Source organism: Amyelois transitella, chromosome Z (assembly GCF_032362555.1).
Source record: "Amyelois transitella isolate CPQ chromosome Z, ilAmyTran1.1, whole genome shotgun sequence".
Classification (NCBI taxonomy): domain Eukaryota; kingdom Metazoa; phylum Arthropoda; class Insecta; order Lepidoptera; family Pyralidae; genus Amyelois; species Amyelois transitella.
Window position 1 is genome coordinate 10,911,611 of NC_083535.1, and position 20,420 is coordinate 10,932,030.

The 20,420-nt window shown below is 38.9% G+C and overlaps 2 protein-coding genes across 2 annotated transcripts in view; one reads left to right on the forward strand and one right to left on the reverse strand.

Moving 5' to 3' along the window:
* Positions 1 to 354: 354 nt before the first annotated feature.
* LOC106133818 (ADP,ATP carrier protein) lies at positions 355 to 2,390 on the forward strand. Its single transcript, XM_013333650.2, has 4 exons — positions 355 to 535; positions 1,005 to 1,266; positions 1,487 to 1,718; positions 2,060 to 2,390. Exons 1-4 carry the CDS (start codon positions 355 to 357, stop codon positions 2,300 to 2,302), a joined length of 918 nt encoding a protein of 305 aa, XP_013189104.1. The 3' UTR covers positions 2,303 to 2,390.
* Positions 2,391 to 3,228: 838 nt separating this feature from the next.
* Positions 3,229 to 20,420, reverse strand: part of LOC106133817 (dynein axonemal heavy chain 5) — a 69,804-nt gene continuing 52,612 nt past the window's right edge. Inside the window, exons 29-48 of the mRNA XM_060953536.1 lie at positions 17,034 to 17,206; positions 16,345 to 16,500; positions 15,694 to 15,904; positions 15,005 to 15,199; positions 14,471 to 14,767; positions 14,119 to 14,237; positions 13,667 to 14,028; positions 12,610 to 13,596; positions 12,005 to 12,497; positions 11,273 to 11,915; positions 10,367 to 11,161; positions 9,839 to 10,087; positions 8,194 to 9,762; positions 7,919 to 8,087; positions 7,437 to 7,589; positions 6,352 to 7,327; positions 5,911 to 6,067; positions 5,203 to 5,355; positions 4,815 to 4,947; positions 3,229 to 4,069 (exon numbers count right to left, since the gene is read on the reverse strand). Coding sequence (XP_060809519.1) covers positions 3,816 to 4,069; positions 4,815 to 4,947; positions 5,203 to 5,355; positions 5,911 to 6,067; positions 6,352 to 7,327; positions 7,437 to 7,589; positions 7,919 to 8,087; positions 8,194 to 9,762; positions 9,839 to 10,087; positions 10,367 to 11,161; positions 11,273 to 11,915; positions 12,005 to 12,497; positions 12,610 to 13,596; positions 13,667 to 14,028; positions 14,119 to 14,237; positions 14,471 to 14,767; positions 15,005 to 15,199; positions 15,694 to 15,904; positions 16,345 to 16,500; positions 17,034 to 17,206 — 8,244 coding nt within the window. The 3' untranslated portion in view covers positions 3,229 to 3,815. The remainder of the gene's footprint in view (positions 4,070 to 4,814; positions 4,948 to 5,202; positions 5,356 to 5,910; positions 6,068 to 6,351; positions 7,328 to 7,436; positions 7,590 to 7,918; positions 8,088 to 8,193; positions 9,763 to 9,838; positions 10,088 to 10,366; positions 11,162 to 11,272; positions 11,916 to 12,004; positions 12,498 to 12,609; positions 13,597 to 13,666; positions 14,029 to 14,118; positions 14,238 to 14,470; positions 14,768 to 15,004; positions 15,200 to 15,693; positions 15,905 to 16,344; positions 16,501 to 17,033; positions 17,207 to 20,420) is intronic.

Below are 20,420 nucleotides of genomic sequence, written 5' to 3' on the forward strand. Positions count from 1 at the left end.
TAACATAGGTAGCTACTTAATTGGGAGAGCGACTGTAGCTTTTTCTAAGGTTTTTTAGCTACTTCCAAGGTAGAGTTCTGCTTTCTGATATTTGACAATGTCAAAAATCATTCTGAATTCAAACAAAATAAACGGGCGTCTTTTGTAATATCTGCCAAAGTGATAGTACAAGAAAAAATAGTCCCAAATATAAAATTTTACTGTGCAACTGTCAAATTTGTGCAAATTTCCGTGATCTCTGACGAAACGGATGGTGCGGCGATGTGTTCCATAAGGGAACTGTGTTGCTGATCATGTTCGAGCATTGCAATGTTTAAGAAACTATAAAGATAAGTTGCAGTGGTTTGATTGAAGATGTCTGATAAAGCAAAAGAGAAGAAAGGGCCGGAGACGTCGGCGTTTGTGAAGGATTTCATAGCTGGTGGTGTGTCGGCGGCCGTGTCGAAGACGGCGGTGGCGCCCATAGAGAGGGTGAAGTTGATTCTGCAAGTGCAGCACGTGAGCAAACAGATTGCGGCAGATCAGCGTTATAAGGGTAAACACACAATATTTTTGACTCATGGCGCTCAATAGTGTCAAATTGTCAAATGACGAGCCTGAAGATTTTTTGTGGCCTACGTTTCTTAAACTTATAAGTGTGTTCTACAGTTAGATATGCGTTCTGTTAATAAGAATTTGCAGCAAGATTTGGAACTATATACTATATACTGCATGACTTTTAAATTTTGTGAAATTACTTACATTAATCTGTCTGGAGATCTGGGTCCGCCTTGACCACTATCCTAGATTGGGTTACTCAGGTTTATATACGGAGCGATTCCTGTCTTGGACATAAAGCAATCTATGCAGGGAAATCATCTGATCCATATTGGATCATGACACAAACACCAGGTAGGTTGTACGTACAGGTTGCACAGGTTTGTTTTTGTTTATTTAGTAGGTAAATTGTGAGTTAATGACGAAAAGTTGACGACATCAATAATATTAACCTACCATTTAAACAGGTATCGTTGACGCGTTCGTCCGCATCCCAAAGGAACAGGGCATCTCATCATTCTGGCGAGGGAATCTCGCTAACGTCATCAGATACTTCCCGACGCAGGCGCTGAATTTCGCCTTCAAGGATGTTTACAAGTCAGTTTTCCTGGAGGGCGTGAACAAAAACACACAGTTTTGGAGATATTTTGCTGGCAATTTGGCGTCGGGGGGTGCGGCGGGAGCCACCTCGCTGTGTTTCGTCTACCCCTTGGATTTCGCTCGAACCCGGTGAGTTGGAATGTCAATTTAATACATTCTCATCTAGATTTAGAACACAAGATGCATGAAGTTCGAGTAATCATCGATGGGAGCTTTTTCTTGGTACATTAAGCTTCTCTTCATCATAAAAGAAGACTGTCACCTCATTCGCTATATTTTATTATGGAATCAGATTATAATTAGTACCTATAAGTAACCAACCCTTGCTAAAATTTTATCCGTTTTGTAGATTAGCAGCTGACGTAGGCAAGGGCAAAGCAAAAGAGTTCAATGGATTGATAGACTGTTTAACGAAGACCATGAAATCTGACGGGCCTATAGGGCTGTACCGAGGTTTTCTGGTGTCGGTACAGGGGATTATAATCTACCGCGCGACCTACTTCGGCTTTTACGACACGGCGCGTGGCATGTTGCCCGATCCTAAGAATACGCCGCTGCTTATCACTTGGCTTATCGCTCAGGTATGAGAATTTCATTATTAACCCCATCTCATATGTTTTTAGTACGTGTATGATCAAAATTTGAAACAGAAAATTCTGTTTATAGTTTCCACGCAGAATTTTATTTACAAAATTGGGCTATGGTGGAGACTAGAGATCTCTCTCCTAACTCAGGATATGCATGCGATGCAATTATTAACTTCACACTACTTAAACAGCATAACAGCAGCCGTCGGAAGGCATTCAGATTTAAATTTTCCTCACTGTTTTCCATCTTTTTCACGCATCATATATATACAGTCTGACTAAAAGTTTCACGTTAGACACTCCAAAACAAGTGATAATCCCCTGCATATTTTCAGTCCGTAACGACTCTAGCCGGCATAACATCGTATCCCCTGGACACGGTGCGACGACGCATGATGATGCAGTCAGGCCGACCTGCCAACGAGCGTCTGTACAAGAACACGGCCCACTGTTGGGCCGTCATACTCAAAACCGAAGGCCCTGGCGCCTTCTTCAAGGGTGCCTTCTCCAACGTCCTCAGAGGAACTGGAGGGGCGTTCGTGTTAATTTTATACGACGAAATCAAGAATCTTCTTTGATTACAGTGTAGTATCAGGCGTTGTGTTGTGTGCCGAGTCGCGGTGGCAACTGGCAAAATGGAAAATATCAGAGTTATGTAGAATTTTGATGTTGAGCTTAGATTCGGTACTGCGTTAAGATGAGTCATCCTTTATTTTGTGCCTGCAATAACATAAAGACACATGAATCAATCGAAAGTTAAATTTTATTACATTATTGCTTATGTAATGTAATTTGACATAATTATGTTCATTCGCTTCACTAGCACCCCTCATGATACTAAAGAAAATCTTTAAGATGCTAGTTGCTGGTTGGGTGACCCGACGCAGTTTCGCAACTATTAGTCTTCTAAGATACGGAGTTTGTGCTTATTAAACAGTTGTATCAGTAAGTTTGTGCTTGTTCCGTGCGCGGGCGCAGTCCTATTGCAGTCTTGGAATGTTCTTGTAAATTTTTATAGTGTTAATCTACATTATTTAAGAGAGTCCATTGTATGCCTCTGTTTCGTTATATATATTTATTTTACTTGAAACTAAGTCTTTTATTTGAATTTAAATAATGCATTAACATCAAGTTAGGTCATCATCTATCAATAATAAGAAAAATTCCAATGAGTTAGTCTCAATTACTTAGCTAGGGAAATAGGTAAAGACAACAGTAAAAATACATTATTTCGATAACATTGACTATATTTGAGATAATTCGTGCATCTATTTGCGTTTCACAAATACTTTTTTCAACTTTTCGGTAGGTATCTACTTCACTCAGGTGAAGGAAAGTTTCAAGTGTGAACGAGTCAAAAAGTCTATAAATGCTGTAGGTAGTCCATTCTCCACGTAGGTCTCAGACAAAGAGGGCGATTGGTTTGCTTCATGAAGAAACCCGTCTGTCTCACTGTTGTCCCACTCGCTTCAACATATTTTCTCATTCCAAAATTGTGCTGAAGAATTAAGCTGTTTTCCTAATAACTACAATACCGATTGTAACTATATTTCTTTCCACTATTGTGATTAATCGAAAATGTGTATGATTTGCTGATAGAGATTCACGAAGATATTCTGTTAAGTAATCGAAGGTGTCATCTATTGTGTTAGAATTGCACATATTTTTTTCTAGATACTTCTACGAATTCTAGAGTGTCATACTATTTTATTGGATCTCCAATTAAATCCGCCGAGTCCCTTGAAGTAATTGATTTCCCTAAACATGGTGCATCCGAATCATTATTCTTTTCAAATGAAGTAGTTGTGTTTTCATAACCATTATTCACGATTTATTATGCATATAATGAAATTTCAATATCAATGGAAATTCGCTGAACGTGGCCATTCAGTCTTTTCAAGACTGTTGGCTCTGTCAGCCCCGCAAGGGATATAAACGTGATCATATGTATATATGTATAGAATTTGGAACTACTCCTTTGTCGTTAATCAAATTACATAAGTGACGTAATCAAATTGTGTGACATGAGTTACCTAACCGATGTTAAATCGGCCGAGTGTAAAAGTACATCCGTCTATACGAAGAGTTGATCTATTTGATATCGCAGAGCAACGCGACTCCCCGAAGCGTCCAGTGTCTAGGGCTGCTGTCTGTCTCGAAGTCTATAGACCCTATGTACTTGGCGTCAGTGCGTTGCGGCTTCCTGTACATTGGGCACTCGTAGAGTCTCGGGTCCTTCCCGGCTGTGGTGTTGATTGCGAATATGTAGATCACTGGCATTTGCTCGTATAGCACTTTGGGTTTCGATTCTATCAGCTTACCAGTCTTCCTGTCTAGAGATGCACCTGAAATTAAGACTTATTTGCTCAACATAACGCTAAAAATTTCACTTTAACACGCTAATTGACTTCATGTGTGTATGTCTACTAGACTTGATCTTATAAGATCGTATTATAAGATCAAGTCTTAATCTTGTAGACATATATACATACAGTAACGTCTTCGTCCCCTGCGGGGTAGACAGCGCCAACAGTCTTGAAAAGACTGATAGGCCACGTTCAGCTTTTTGGCTTGATGATAGATTAAGATTCAAATAGTGATAAGTTGCTAGCCCATCAAGCAACCTGTCACTATTTGAATCTCAATTCTATCATTAAGCCAAATAGCTGAACGTGGCCTTTCAGCTAGCCCATCGCCCAAAAGAAGAATCCCAGTTTTATAAGCCTATCCCTTAGTCGCCTTTCTATCCCTTAGGCGCCTTTCACGACATCCATGAAAACGAGATGGAGTGGTTCTATTCTTTTTTTATATTGGTGCCGGGAACCACATGGCACTTGTAGACTTTCGATAATAATGGAACATGCAGTGAACCTCAGAGAAGCATAAAATAGATTATAAGGAAAAATTGGTTAACAATTATAAACTTGATTGTACATGCTCGTCGGACGAATTGCGAAAGTGACGAAATACAGCATGAGACAAGTAGGAGATGTTGTCTAGTTAAGCCAAGAGACGAGATAATAATGCGACGTATTAAGATAAAGCCGAAATACGTAAAATGACGAACTGTCAACTAAACCAAACAATTACCTTCGAGGAACAATCCATAGACGTACACGCCCTCGGCTGGCCCCTCGTGAACGTCCTCTCGATTGAACTTCGTGATGTGATTCTGCAGCACCACAGAGTCCAGGGCCCAGCCCTTGTGGCTGCGAGTTACTTCCTAAATGGATTTTATGATAAGGCATTATGATTCAGATTAAAATGATGGTTAAGATTTTTATGCCTACTTAAGTTTCTTTTTATCACCAATTTTATCCTATATTTATCAGACAGCTGCAATTTAAAATTTTTTGTAATTACCGCCAGGAACGTTTTTAAAGCAGACACCGGAAGAAGCTGTACCTCATGATGAAGAGGTCAATTTAAAGTTAGCGATAAAACGCAACTATTTATTGGATTATAGTTAAGGCTTCACCTGTCTCATGCCTGTGAGGAATCCTTGTGGGTTGAAAAATCCGGTCATCCAGAAGGTGGTGGGGCGGCCATTCTTCAGCCAAACCCTGTACTGCTGCTCTCGCTCCAGCAGCTCCGTGTACCAGAACCCTAGGGTCGCTGACTCCCAGGACACCTACAGTATAATTACATTATTAGCAATGAATGGTTAAAGTTTGGTTGAATTTTCAGACAAAATTAATATACTTAGATGATCTTTTCATAGGTTTGACATAGGAGATATAAAGTTATACTACTTCATGGGACTAATGGGATGACGGGTTGTTACTATACTGTAATAATAAGAGTGGTTATTCTTAATCGGTACTGTTTCAACAACCTCTTATTTTTTTAAATTTAACATTCTATTCAATATTTAAAATTAATAATAATAATTAAAAATACATAAATACATACATAAAATCACGCCTCTTTCCCGGAGGGGTAGGCAGAGACTACCTCTCTCCACTTACCACGATCTCTGCATACTTCCTTCGCTTCATCCACATTCATAACTCTCTTCATGCAAGCTCTGCGGTTTCGGGTACTTTTGACCTGACCCTTTACCAGGACGTCCTTAATTTGATCAAGTTACGTTCGTCAAGGTCTTGAAAATTAATAATACCAATTGTTTTTACCTTTGTTGTTACGGAGGTTGCTCAAACATAGAATTTCAAACCTTGTACCTTACCTTTAGCCACTTTTGTGGTATCCGCGCGTCATACATGGCGTCAAGTGACTCGCGCAGGCCTTGACTCATTACAATCGTACCGTCTATCGCCAGCTTCAGGTCACACAGCGTGGACTGCACTGTCTTAATCACTTTCTGGATTCTGTCGATTTCTTGCCTGTGAGACAATTTTTAATGTAAGAACCTCTTAGATCCAAGGGTAAATAACAAAAAGGTTTTGATTACTAAAAATTTAAGTGCAGATAAATATTTCAACCGAATCACAGGGTAACTGCATTTTGCTACTGTTTTTTATTTATATATTTCATTCATCGTGACTTCTAATTCAGTAATTACTTTTTTTTCTCCACGTATGAAGCTCGTCTTAAATAACGTAGGTAGTAACCTAATTAAAGTTCATCACTGCCCTATTTAACTTAATTTGTAACCTTATAAAGTTACCTCAAAAAGATGTTCATCGGTAAGAAAGCGCCCATCTTGGCGAGGGCTTCTTTGATTTCAAAGCTGACGTACTGTTTCGGAAGTTTATCAAGCATATCCTCTGCCAGACGATACACAATAGTTTCTCTTGTCTCGCCTCCCTGACTGCCGCCTTCCTTCGGCTGCACGCTCAAAATCGTGTCCAAAATATCCTTAGCACTATTGATCTGATAGGTTATGTCCGCGTTTCCATGCAGGCCAAATACCTCCGGCGTATCAGTCAAAGGCAACTGGTTTATATAATCCACGTAACCTTGCAGATTCCGAGTTGTAGGCACTTTATAACCTTTGTAAAATTCAAATCCGGGCCTCAGGAGAACGTCGCAGAACCAGACGTTGGTGAAAGTAGTCAGCAGACGCTTATCGAAGTCGTCCGTGACACGACCACCGTATTGGACCTCACCGAGCATATAGCAGACCGTTGGCCACGATATGCCCTTCTTGGGGTCTATTTCGTCGAGATGGTTCTGCACAAATTGCACGCATGCGGCGTAGTCTGCTTGGTTGAATTCGTACGGGATGTTCCATCCTAGGGGCCCGAACTTTCTTCGTTCTTGGACTATCGTATGCAAAAACGCCACGGCATATAAAAGAGGAGGCCATTGCGGTAATGATGAATAGTCCAAAAAGTCTTGAGTGATGTTCTGATAGGTTCTCTTCATACTGGCTCGTATACCCTGTGGTGGTTCGTTAGTGAACTTTATGGCCATTTGGAGTAAGCCTATTGGAAATTCGGTGTGTACTTCAGTAGTAAGCCATAGTCGGAATGATTCCTGAATGTGTTCGGTTTCAATGAGGGCGTCCATGGCTTCGACGCAGAAAGGTAGAGACAGATGTATGTTTTGCAGCAGCACCCAACCACCTTCATTCATAGAATCAGAGATCATCTTACGGGCAACTATTTCTTGTCCTTGTCCCATTGAGACTGCTTTCAAAACTATAAAAAATTGTATATTAGTTATATACCTACTGTAATAGTAAGTATTTCTAGATAGGTATAAAAAAGAAGTATATTAAAGGGTCTAAAATTAGTACAATTTTATTACCAATCTCTTTGGCCTTCGCTAGTGCCGCGATCTGAGCAGAGGGGTCAGACCCTATGGATAGTATGCAAATTAAAGGAGTTCTAGGTTCTGATTCTTCCCAAGTTGTTTCTAAATTCAGAATACATCCTTCGCCGTACTCAGGACCAAGTGAATCTAGAAAAGTGGGGAAAAGCGTTAGATTTAAATTAATATACATACATACAATCACGTCTATATCCCTTGCGGGGAATACAGAGCCAACAGTCTTGAGAGACTGATAGATATAATTGAGATTCATATAGTGACAGGTTGCTTGCCCGTCATCTAAAAGAAGAATCCCGAGTTCATAAGCCCATCCCTTAGTCGTTTTTTACGACATTCATGGGAATGAAACGCCACTCCGTTTCATTCTCATGAATGTCCTATTCTTTAATTAATATAAATGATAAATTTTATTATGCACTTCCTAGAACGTCTTTAATAAAATCGTGACACAATCATACCAACAATATACTTCCTCGCTTGTGATAGTGTGCGATCAGGACTCCAAGATCTGATCAAGAGAAGTTTTCGAAAGACATCGAGGCTGTCGTTGTACCCGCTGGGGAGCACTTCTTCCTCGGGCCGCGCCTTCTCGTACCAGACCCGCCACTCCTTTTCGTTAGATGATATCTGTAAGTAATTCCAAGTTGAATTATGGCCAGGTTTCAAAGCTTTAGTTAAAGCACAGATAACGAAGATTGAAGATGTTTTTACACGAGATTTCAATCTGACTTACCCTTTGGAGTACATCAGAAAAATTCATTAGTTTACTTATTTCAACTAAGTTCAGCCATGTGATGTCCAGAATCCATCTGAACGGCTTTGGAGTGACGGCATTCAGGTCGAGAGAGGCGCCACCCTTTACGAACGCCATAAACTCGTCGTGAGAGATCAAGCCTCGATGGCAGTCGATTTTCATAGCCAACATCAGCGTGAATAAAGCTTTGTGTCTTTCATATAAACTACGAAGTGTAAATGCCCACACCTCGTGTGTCAAATATTTGAGAATTATATCGATTCTCTCTTCGGTATCATTGCTTTTGGTCGATTTTGTTATAGAATTGTCGAATATAGTCAAGAATTGTTTCAACGAATTTTGATACATGATATTTACGTTGCTCATTTCGACGATCAAGAAGTATAGTATAGAGCCGCGGCCTGCTACAGCTCGGAATTCTTCGCGAGCTTTGACAATTTTCTTCTCTGTCACTTCAGCCACTTTTAGCTTTTCATTAACTTCTTCGGCTGTCGTTTTAGTTATTTGAAGCACTTGAATTAAGGCTTCATCGTCTACCAAAGATCCTTCAGAGGAAGTCAGACGACATAGTAAGTTACTTTCTAGTTCTTTCATACTTCTTTGATTCTTCATTACTGATTCAAATAGAGCGACACGTTCTTCTTCTAGATCTGATTTTTCCATCAGTATTACACGACCAAGTAATTGGTCTTCAAGACCTCGCATCGTTACAGTAAAGTCAATAATTGATGTTTTAGCGCTTATTTCTGGTGAGTATGCAGGATTTGGGAGTTTTGTCGTAATATACAGCATAAAACCAGGCATAACATCGCATTCCTTGTCTCCTACAATCACTTTTTCAATCGAACCCGACTTTATAAAGTTCTTCTCCAATACATTGTCGATGACTGGATCCAGTTCCACTCCGACATCTTCTATTAACAGCGGTCTTCCTAAAGACAGACTGTCTTCAAGGTGAGTACGAAAATATTTGTGGTTTAATGACGTGATTTGAAGCTCATTTGTACTTTCTTTATTCTTAATCCAATTTTTACCTTGACTCTGGGGATCTACTAGGAGCGGATAGGAGCTAGCTTTTGTCACAATTAGTGCATTTTGCACTGACAAATCATCGTTGGGGAGACCTTGTAAAGTCCATTCAGAAATAGTTGCGTTCTCGACCAACATATTTGTAATATTCAAATTGTTTGTTACGGGTATTTCTTTCTTTTTCAGTATGCCCATCCACGTGTCCAACAGATTATTTCTGAATTCTTGGTTGTACGGTCCGCAGTAGGATAAGAACCCAGTGGCTAGTACGACGTCTCCAACCAGTCGTCCTAATTGTTCTTTGAAATCTTTGCTTTGTTGCGTCCATCTGATTTTTTCTCCTCCCAATCCGTTAATAAGCGCTGTAGCAGCCGTCATTTTTCTGAGACAAACATTGAGTGCATCTGTGAGTTGCTGTTTTTCTGAAACGGCAGACTCATAGTGTTCCTTCACTTTTCGTAGCGACATTTCTCTTTCTTCTAACTGACGTTCTGCTGATGCAAGGTCTTCCATAGCTACCTGTGATAAAAAAAACATTTTTATTTTAGAGGTTAATTATTAAAAATTACAACATTCAATTGGTAAATTAAGTTACCTTCAATCTAGCTTCTTGCAGTAGCAAGTTAGCTTTCAACGGGAGTACTTCCTTGTTGACGCTATGGAAGAACGCCATGGCTTTGGTCCAAGAGAGAAGGCCGGCTACGTCACCGCAGACTCTCTTCGCTGTGTCCATGTTGTAGTCTTCCATCTCGAAGTACGGCACCAGATGCTCCACCATCTCGTTGTTAATAATATCTTTAGGGTAGTTTTGCAGTTGTAATAAGAAGGTGGTGCTCGCCATCATCTGTTTTAAGATTATAATCGTATACATCGACATCGAATACATACATACATACATACATAAAATCACGCCTCTTTCCCGGAGGGGTAGGCAGAGACTACCTCTTTCCACTTGCCACGACCTCTGCATACTTCGACATCGAATACAATGAGTTTAATTGAATATCTGCTTTCAATATTTCGAGAATTAATTTTGATTTTATTGAATTTTAGAAAATTTATTAATGAACCCAAGTTGTATCAATATTTAAGTACGAAATTTGAGCTATAACATTAAAATTACCTTTAAAGATTCTGGCCAAGATGGTTTCGGACATGGCGCCGCTGTATCTGGAATAAGTGGATGTAGTCGCCTTTGAAAGAGAATTAGTACACAGTCCATTATCCTCATAATAAGATGGGGAGGACGTCCCAGCTTTCTAACGGTAGCTATGTGGGCTGGTTTTATTGTATTCAGAGCTGATTCTGCTTCTTCTAGAGCTGGTTTTGCAGCTTCTAGTTTCATTTCAGCCTTTTGTTTTTCTTCAGCAATATACGCTACTAACGCTTCAGCTTTTTCTTTTACAATCTGAACTTGATTTTTTACTATTTCCGCTTGCATTGCCCGTTCTGTCACTGTCGTAAGTACTCTATCTGCTTTCTCCGAAGCAAGTGCTAAATCTTGTTCCATCACTGACAAATCTTTCTTCAACACTTCAACTGCTATAGAAGCTTCTCGTAATTTCTCTAAACCTGTATCCATTCGCAAAGCTCCATCTCCTAATTCATTCTGTTTCATGTGGTAAATATTTTTATAGCCAGCAATGAAATTTAAATATGACTTGGGTGTTACATGAGATGAACGACGGAACCTGTTGAAATACTCAGTGGATACTTTGGATACAACATCTTGTATTGTACCTAAGACAGTGACCAATTCTTTTTTTACTTCTTTAGTGCATTCAATTTCAAACTCTGCTAGGAAATGATCGGCGACCGAAACCAGCGCGTCTTTTGGCCAAGGTTGGAACCAATCAATGGTGCACCCTGAAATAAGCGCCGGAAAACGCATAGCTCGATATCTGAATGCTTCACTTACCTAAAACAATACACAAATTAATTTGTGCAACGCAGACTACTTTTATTTCAGGAAAGCACGGAACAAACCCTGGGATAAGTCGAAACAAATTTCATAATACATGAAACTTACCGGTGAGAAACATAAGACGACATGTAAATTTTGACAAGTTCTGTTTAAGAAATATTCCATCACCAGCTCTGTTGTTAGCGTTCGCTTCTGATTTTCCCGCTTCATAATCGGTGTTAACTCTGTGATGATTTCCTGCTGCTCGTCTTTGGTAAACAGGTTTGATATCACTCCAGAAGATAAAATATTATTTAAATATTCGAGGAATCCTTCCTCTTTTATGTCTAAATCGGTAAATATAAAGGTTGTCCCTTTACCTTGGACTCCACATGATCTGTATAAAAGTTTCAAGTCTTCTAAAAAGTTTCCTACATTGTAAGATCTCGTCAATGCGATTTGGAACGATCTGTATCCAGCAATAAAGGTGGACAATTTGGTCAAAGATTGCTTGCCAGAGCCTCCTACACCTACAAGCATGACGTTTCCTCTCGGATGCCTTATAACCCTGGAAATTTTCACTAAATGGTACATGGCGTCGGGGAAGAAAACAAGATCCATGCCTGACCCTCGAACCATTTCATTGTATTGTGCGAGGAACATTTCAAGACGTTCCCGCAATTCTGCATAGTCAAATACTGGTTCGTAAACTTTTGGAAGTTCCATATCGGCGTCTTCACCTTCTTCGCCAGTCGGCTCTGGAGCATCTCTGAAATATTTATCACCATTTATTAAGTTTAAATTGTTCAAGTACAGGCATATTATGTAAATTAATTTATAGTATTAATATAATCATACCTCATAAAATCAACGAAAACTGGGTCCTGTTCCATCATCTTTTTATAATCTTTTCCTAAAATTTCCTCTACTATATCAAACAATGTCTTACTAAACCAATCTTTATCCGCTTGATGTGTAAATCGGTCTGAGAAAACTCTCAAACATTCGTGTTTCCACAATAACATAAGACATTTCTCCGACTCGATCACGTTGGATAAAGTGCCCACCAAACCTTGCCAAACTCTAGAAAGATCTCGCAAGGAAAATACGTAGTGAAACTTGGCCGGTGTAGGCAGCAAATTCTGCCGTGTCCTCATCCACAATTCTCTCGTCAAGGGGATCACCTTTTTAATAAGAGCTCTCACATCCGCAGCAAATCCACGTTTCGCATTATAATGACCTTCTCCTATTACTTTAAATATTTTGTCAATAGCTTCATTATTGGGTAGAGGACAGTTAAAGATTGCGAATTGTCGTTTGAGTCTAGCGGGTATATCATTTCTGCCTCCACCTAAAATTAAGTCCGTATGTGTTAAAAAAAACATTCTCATTCTATAGGGAGGACTGGAGGTCAATGCAGATAGAATAAGTATGTTCTTTATAAGCTACACATATAAACATACCTGGTTGTCCCATGGCTCCTAAAAATTGAATATCAACAATGGTTGTAAAATCACCCGGTTTCTCTAAACTATAGAACCCGCCTTGGCTCATAACTTGTCTCACGATTTCGTTCGTGATCTGATCGCCCCACTCGTTGATCTGTGGTAAGTTTATGTCGTCTATGAAAACCAGCATTTTCTTTCCTCCTGGCGGCCCAAAGGTCATACCGCTCCGCTTTTCAACATAACTCTCTATTGTTTTTTGGAACTGGTACGGACTTGTAGCCGAGGAGAAATTGAATGACCGGCCTAAGAAATGTTCTGGGTTAGTGTTTTTCATGTACGCCTTCATCATTACAGTTTTGGCTGAGCCTTGCTCACCTAATAAAAGTACTGCTTTTCCTTGTTTGGCGATACTATGTATCAAGTAGTTGATTCTCACATTATCAACGATTGGGACTAGTATTGTCGAGTAATCTGGAGTAGCTGTATCCGGGTATTGGTAATTTGTCAGCAAATCATCCCACAACTCCCATTTACCGGGATGTTTCACATAAAAATCAAATGCTGTAGAAGGTTTGTTATTTGGGTGTTTCGGCATATCTAAAATTTTGGAAAAGTTCTTTTTGATGTATGTGTCTAGTCGAGCTCTGTCGTTTGTTTCCAATAAAGAACCAAAACCCCAAAAAAGTGTGAATACGTATATCTTGTGTAAATGCTCAGGAGTGAAGAGAACGATTTCCTCTTTGTTTTCCTTTTCTTCCTCGTCGTCTATGTCACCGTTGACTGACTTAGACGCGGAGGGATCCTCGGGCTCTATCACTTGCGGTGGAACTAGGCCCTCTAGGAGACTCAGCATTTGTAAAATGATGTTACTTTGTAGCACTTTCATACTGAAGACAAGATTCTGAGTACACCAGGTGTAAATTAACGGAAACGTGTCCTCGAATAAAGAGGTAAAAACCTCGACTTCCCCTGCAGACCGCAATTTTAGCCACGCTCGGAGAACTGAAAGATAGCATTACATAACTTTATTTCTCATTCAATAATAATAAATCGAATGCAAAAGTACACGCACCTGGCTCCCAGTCCAAACCGGATGCGCTCATGTAGACCATTCCATTTCTGGAGACAGTCGCAGGGGAGGCGTTGTCAATATTTTCTGGTTCGAATATAATTTTTGATGTTGGGGACATCGTGAGGCGGTCACCATTCGCCAGTGTTAATGTCTTGTTGTCATCTAATACAGAGTTTAGATTTTCGATCCATATACTATCAACTGGTCCGTCTAGCACTAGCCAAATATATTCCCCAGTTTTAATTTTGAGTGTTTTCCTCCACAATGCGGAGAATATCCCATCTGTCCAATCGTTGGTGGCTACATCTAGCCGACCAAACATTTGGGCCGCGGTTATAGATTTCGGATTCATTCTCATTTCTCTGGAATTATAAAAACGGCAATCATTGTATTGTATCTTATGCTTATACTGAATATTCCTTAGTACTTATTTATTAATTCTCAACCTTTACCTATGAGGATTCTCTGTCTCAGTAAGAGCGTTCATTAGGGTATGAATGCAGGTGGTTTTTCCCGCTCCTGGTGGACCTAGCGTCATGATTCCATGTCGAACACGCTGTGTTTCATATAACTGAAACAAATGTATTTGGTAAACAAAAGGAAGATAAAGCAATTTTCCTATAAGATTGCTTAATATATAGCCAACAAAAGTAGTTCCAGAAAAACGTTGTTAAATATTGGACAATGTTGTAACATTTACGCGGGATCAAAGGAACATAGGTAATGAAACAAATAATGTAAATTCAAATACTGGCAACATTGAATATATAGCAAAGTTATCAAAATAATGAGAACTACTGTCACCTGAATAATTTTCAGCACCCACGGCGGATGAAATATCAAGCCAGTCATCTCGACCTGCTTCTGTATACTCTCCTCCAGCTCCGCATATGAGGTTTTCTCCAGCGCTTGGTTCGGGAATAGATCCGCGACGAGGGATATGAACAGCGGCTCGTCTTCGTCTATCAATTTGGATAGATTCATATCCCGAAGGACTCTCATCACGATGGTGCTCTCATTGTCTTCGAAGTTCACTCGTTTGACTGCGCCAAGCGTGCGGAGGACGGAGAGGATGTTACGGAGGCCGAAGTCGTAGTGAACCTGAGTGATAAATTATTTCTATTTTTGAATTTAAAATCCAATGTTTGGTCTAGGATTGAAGTGGTTATATTTTGCCAAGTTAATTACAGCAATCCACTTAGTACTACCACAGCTAAAGAATAATTGAAACTATTGGCACAACTTCAGTCTATTTAGCTGGGACTCGTAGACTCAAGAGATGAATAATAAAAAAATTAAGCTGTTTTAAGCAAAAACTCACTATGGAATAAATTGTACCTGTTTAGTAAGTTGCTCCTCGCACAACTTGTACAGCGTGTAGAATTTCCTCGCGAGTGTGATGTTCTCTAGGAAGCCGCAAGAGGCGAGCTTCACTCTGATGATGATCTGCCGGTCTGGCACCATCATAGCGACGGTGCGGAACTGGATCTTAAGATTCTCCGGCAGCTCTTTGCGACCGGCGTAACCGGGGTTCTAAGGTGAATGGAGTGCAAGCTCGAGAAGAATTATATATGTATCAGTCATTTGAATAATCTCAATTCTATCATTAAGCCAAATAGTTGAACGTGGCCATTTAGTCTTCAAGACTGTTGGCTCTGTCTACCCCGCACGGGATATAGACGTGACCATATGTATGTATGTATGTATTTGAATAATCAGTTTTCTGTGTATGGAACCGGTAATTTGTTTTCTGGTGGCATGATTTGACAAAATGAATACATACAATGGCGAAAAATATTCATCTTTTGTTGTTTGTATATTGGAAAAAGTTGTACGAGTATCATTGACTTCATTTGTTACGCTTTCACGGCTAGATCGATGGAGCGATGTTAAAAACAATTTTGTTTGAACATAGTTAATTTTCTGAGATAAAACTAACTTTAAAAAAATTGCCACGAGAGCAGAAAATGGGAATTTAATAGTGAAAAAAAAATATATTATAGTAGGACCGATAGTAAAATGTTTACCATAGTTATAAATATTCCAAACTCGGGGCACATCTCCGACATATCTCCGTCTGTGAAGATGAAGGTCTTCTTCTTCTCCTTCTTGGCGGAGAGGACCACGGCGACTTGCTGCGCCGCCACCGACAGCACTGGGAGTTCGATCCGGTTGAACTCGTCGAAGCAGCCCCACGATCCTGACTGGGCCAGGCCTTTGTAGATGCGGCCTAGACCCCTAAAATGATGTGAAGGGACATTTTGTGGGGCAGTTTTGCTTCGTTTACATTCTTTTCGTACAGTTTAGGACACTCATGATCGGAATAGGTAGATTGAATAGGGGCCATTGAACTGAAACGTATATATTAATATGGACATGCCTCCGTCCGGGATTGCGGGATTTGTAAATTATTAAGATTTTTTCCGGATTTTTTACAAGTGGGATGAAGAATATATTAGTAGTAGCTGTTTTCCCCCGACTTCGTTTACGTAAATTGTAGTCCTATGTTACCCGCGGACAATGTAGTTTACTGTAAGTACTGAAATGGAATCCCGGAAAAGAGGCTTATCTATGTTATGCTTTCTATGGTAATTTATGATGCAAGTACATAAAATCAATCTACCTATTTCGATTTCTGCTTTAGACAAATAATTTTTTTAGACTCGAATAAATCTCACCTGTAGTCCATTTGGTCCGAGCAGTTGAATACGACAACGTACTTGGCGAGTGTCTTGCCCATGTCTTTGACGGTCTCCGTCTTGCCCGTGCCCGCGGGCCCGCACGGGGCCCCGCCCATGCTCATTGCCAGGGCTTGAGCTAGTGTTATGTAGCATCTGACAACAATATCGATGCAATAAGTCCGCCTATTGTACATTACAAATTGTAATTGTTACAATAAAGAATAAATAATATCGGTGGGTTAATATGAAAAATAAAATCAAATAGCTACATTTTTTTTTACTTATACACGTTTATTTGAGTGTTAAATTGAGTGCGTTCAAAACTGTCCGTAACGTAAAAACGTAAGGATTTAAAAGTTAAAAATTTTGATGTGTGTAACAGTTTAATGTTTTGCATTGTCTTTATACTGTTTGCATGCTACAATTCAATGGCTGTATAACAGTAAATGGATAATTGATCATCTTCTGTGTATTCTGTACAAATACAAATAAATATCATTCATCTAATATCTGATAACTTGAACGTGAAATAAATAAATGCACAGCACCTATCAGGGTTGCTATTTGAATCTCAATTCTATCATTAAGCCAAACAGCTGAACGTGGCCTATTAGTCTTTTCAAGACTGTGGGCTCTGTCTACCCTGCAAGGGATAAAGACGTGATCATATGTATGTATGTATGCACCTATCAGTGAGCGGTGTGATGACCAGCCTCTCAGTGCACCCGAGGTACTCGTTCTGGTACGTGAAAGTGACGTCTGTCACGGAAATCCACGTTTTGTCCGCGTCCTCTTTGAAGTAGAACCGGCATTGCTTCAGCCACTCGAAGTCTGTTGCAGAACGCACGTTGAGACGACACTGTAGAATATTCACGTCACGTTACATTAGAGGAACGAATTGCGAAAGTGACGAAATACAGCACGAGACAAGTAGAAGATGTTGTCTAGTTAAATCAAGAGACGTGATAATAATGCGACGTATTAAGATAATTCCGAAATTCGTAAAATGACGAACTGTCAACTAAACCAAATAAGTAGCCCATGCGCATGAGAAGCGGAGATTAGATGTAGTGGGAATTACATTTGGCATTGGGAAGTGCGTTGAAGACTAACAAAATTAATCCGAAATTCTTACTGGTACGGTGAAAATGCTACTAATGTTGAGGCGGATTTTAGACGAACCTATAGTAAGTACACTTGTAAAACAATTTCAGGAACATACATACATACGTATAGTAGAGTGAGAGAGAGAGAGAGATAGTAGACAGAGCCAATAGTCCCGAAAAGACTGAATCCATCTAGCCACGGCCATTCATATCAAGAACATTTGCTGCTTATAGCCGCTTTAAAGAAAAATCTATAGAACGTCTATATAAGACAATCTCTATAATTAAATGTAAATAATATAGAGTGCGCAAAGCTATTATATTTAATAAATAAGATACATAACACAAAAGGGATGAAAAATAATTTATACGTTTTAAATTTATTGAAGGTAGGTATACAATCTATAAAAAATACGTCTACTTTTGTTAGTTTGTAAGTTCATGTTTAAAGCTAGCTAGTTTAAATATGGGAACTTATTACTGGAAGCATGTTATTTATCAAGTCAACCATCCACAATAAAACATAAATCAGACAAGATGGAGTGATCGTCAATTGAGGTAATAACTTAGAATCATTATGGTTGTTTAAACATAGGATCTTATGGTTGTATTTACTTATTTTTTTGCCGTAGATGCCGTCTATGTTAGTTAAACTCTTGCATAAGGTTAATTTTTCGCGAGCAAAGCGGCGCGTATTTCCGCGCCTGCGTGTTACAGCATTCCCGTAACTTTTTCACGGCCGTGGCTAGATGGAGCTGTTCTACAATTAAACGCGATATGGTTGCTTCTTCGTTCCCGGTTATAAGGTCTCGACGATTTAACGTAGTCATTACTCATTAGTTTTAAGGATAGGTTAGGTAGTTTTAGCTAGGTTAAGTTTGTTAGTTGTGACCGCAAATATGATAGGAATTTAAGTAAAAATTAATAATAATTACAAAGAAAGTAATTATTATTTTTTTAAACAAAACCTACCTAGGATTAGGTAGGTAAAAAATCATTTGATTGCACCTCTTCAAGGTGAAATAAAAATCACACAAGTGGTAGAGTACCGCACACGTTCTAGCGTGTATGTACTTGGGTTTGGGTGCTGTACTGGTCCGGGATGAGTAAAATACTAAATTTGATTGGAAATTGGAGTAAACACATTCATTTTTCATGACTTATTCGGTCCTTACATGTGGCGTATTCTTGTACTAGCCATTTTGATCACAAATATTGTTAGTGCTATACCAACCGCCGATTTCATACGTAAGGACCTAATAAGTCGTGAAAAATTAAAGTGTGTATACTCGACACGGAGAATGAACTTTAATAATATGCACTGACAGAAATAGGTAATACGTTGGCATAACATTATTATTTTAATTTTTTCACAAACATTCCTTGATGAAAAATAAAAATCTTTATATAGCTGGCCAGTAAGTACACAAAGAGGTTGAAACTCATATAGTTTTATTTGTAATAGAAGAAAACACAGTACTGATTATCTTCCAAGCAGACCGTAGGCTAGGCATTTATTTTCCATTATGATAAGATATTAAACGAATACCTACGATAATACACTTTTAGAAGTATAGCTGTTATTGGTGCCTTAGTAAAGATGACGTGTTTAAGGTATTTTTTACTACGCTTTTTTTATTTATGGTCCGCTAACTGGCTAAACAACAAAAAAGTGAGTAACATACGGAGGATAAAGGGAGCAAACACAGCATGCACATGTGACGTAGTTCTTAGGTTTGTACCAGTGATACCCCATTAACAATAAAATAAGGAAATTACCAAATGACCAAAGAATATATATATAGTTAAAATACTTGTTTACACAAATATTACGTACGTCATAAGTAAAAATGTGCTTAAATCATATTGGTCGATTAACCGAATATATCAATTTGTATATATAAAAAAAAATATATTACACATACAATTCACATAGGAATGCTGACAATATTCAATTCAACAGATGGGGAAGATCAAAAGTGTTTTCATAATTTACTCCTATACTTCATATAAGAATTAATAATCAGGGTGGACTCGGGCTTTAATTAAAATATTCAGTCACAATAAGAGTTTCAATTCATTCACTGAGCGACGTAACACTTCTGACCATTAATTTATTGATGACCATACCTACTTTTATAGATTTTATAATTGCATTTAGTCATATTTTTGCCGTAGATGTCTATATAAGTAAAACTGTTGCTTGAGTTTCATTTTCCGCGGGCAAAGCGGCGCGTTTTCCCGCGCCTGCGTGTTACAGCATTCCCGTACCTTTTTCACGGCCGTGGCTAGATGGAGCTGTTCCGCAATTAAACGCGATATGGTTGCTTCTTCGTTCCCGGTTATAAGGTCTCGACGATTTAACGTAGTCATTAGTTTTAAGGTAGATTTAAGAATAGGTTAAGTATGTTGGATGTGACTGTAAATATGATAGGAATTTAAGTAAAAATTAATAATAATTACAAAGAAGTAATTATTATTTTGTTAAACAAAACCTACCTAGGATTAGGTAGGTAAAAAATCATTTGATTGCACCTTTTCAAGGTGAAATAAAAATCACACAAGTGGTAGAGTATCGCACACGTTCTAGCGTGTATGTACTTAGGTTTGGGTGCTGTACTGGACCGACCGGGATAAGTGAAATACTAAATTCGATTGAAAATTAGAGTACACACATTCATTTTTCATGACTTATTCGGTCCTTACATGTGAAATTGGCGTATTCTTGTACTAGCCACTTTAATCACAAATATTGTTAGTCCTATACTAAACGCCGATTTCATACGTAAGGACCTAATAAGTCGTGAAAAATTAAAGTGTGTATACTCGACACGGAGAATGAACTTTAATAATATGCACTGACAGAAATAGGTAATACTTTGGCATAACGTTATTATTTTAATTTTTTCACAAACATTCCTTGATGAAGAATAAAAATCTTTATATAGCTGGCCAGTAAGTACACAA

Excerpts from the sequence above, each read along its gene's own strand:
- LOC106133818 (XM_013333650.2), top strand. The coding sequence starts at position 355 with ATGTCTGATAAAGCAAAAGAGAAGAAAGGGCCGGAGACGTCGGCGTTT. Across the intron at positions 1,267-1,486 it reads TTGGATTTCGCTCGAACCCG|ATTAGCAGCTGACGTAGGCA; the intron begins GTGAGTTGGAAT and ends TCCGTTTTGTAG. Across the intron at positions 1,719-2,059 it reads TCACTTGGCTTATCGCTCAG|TCCGTAACGACTCTAGCCGG; the intron begins GTATGAGAATTT and ends GCATATTTTCAG.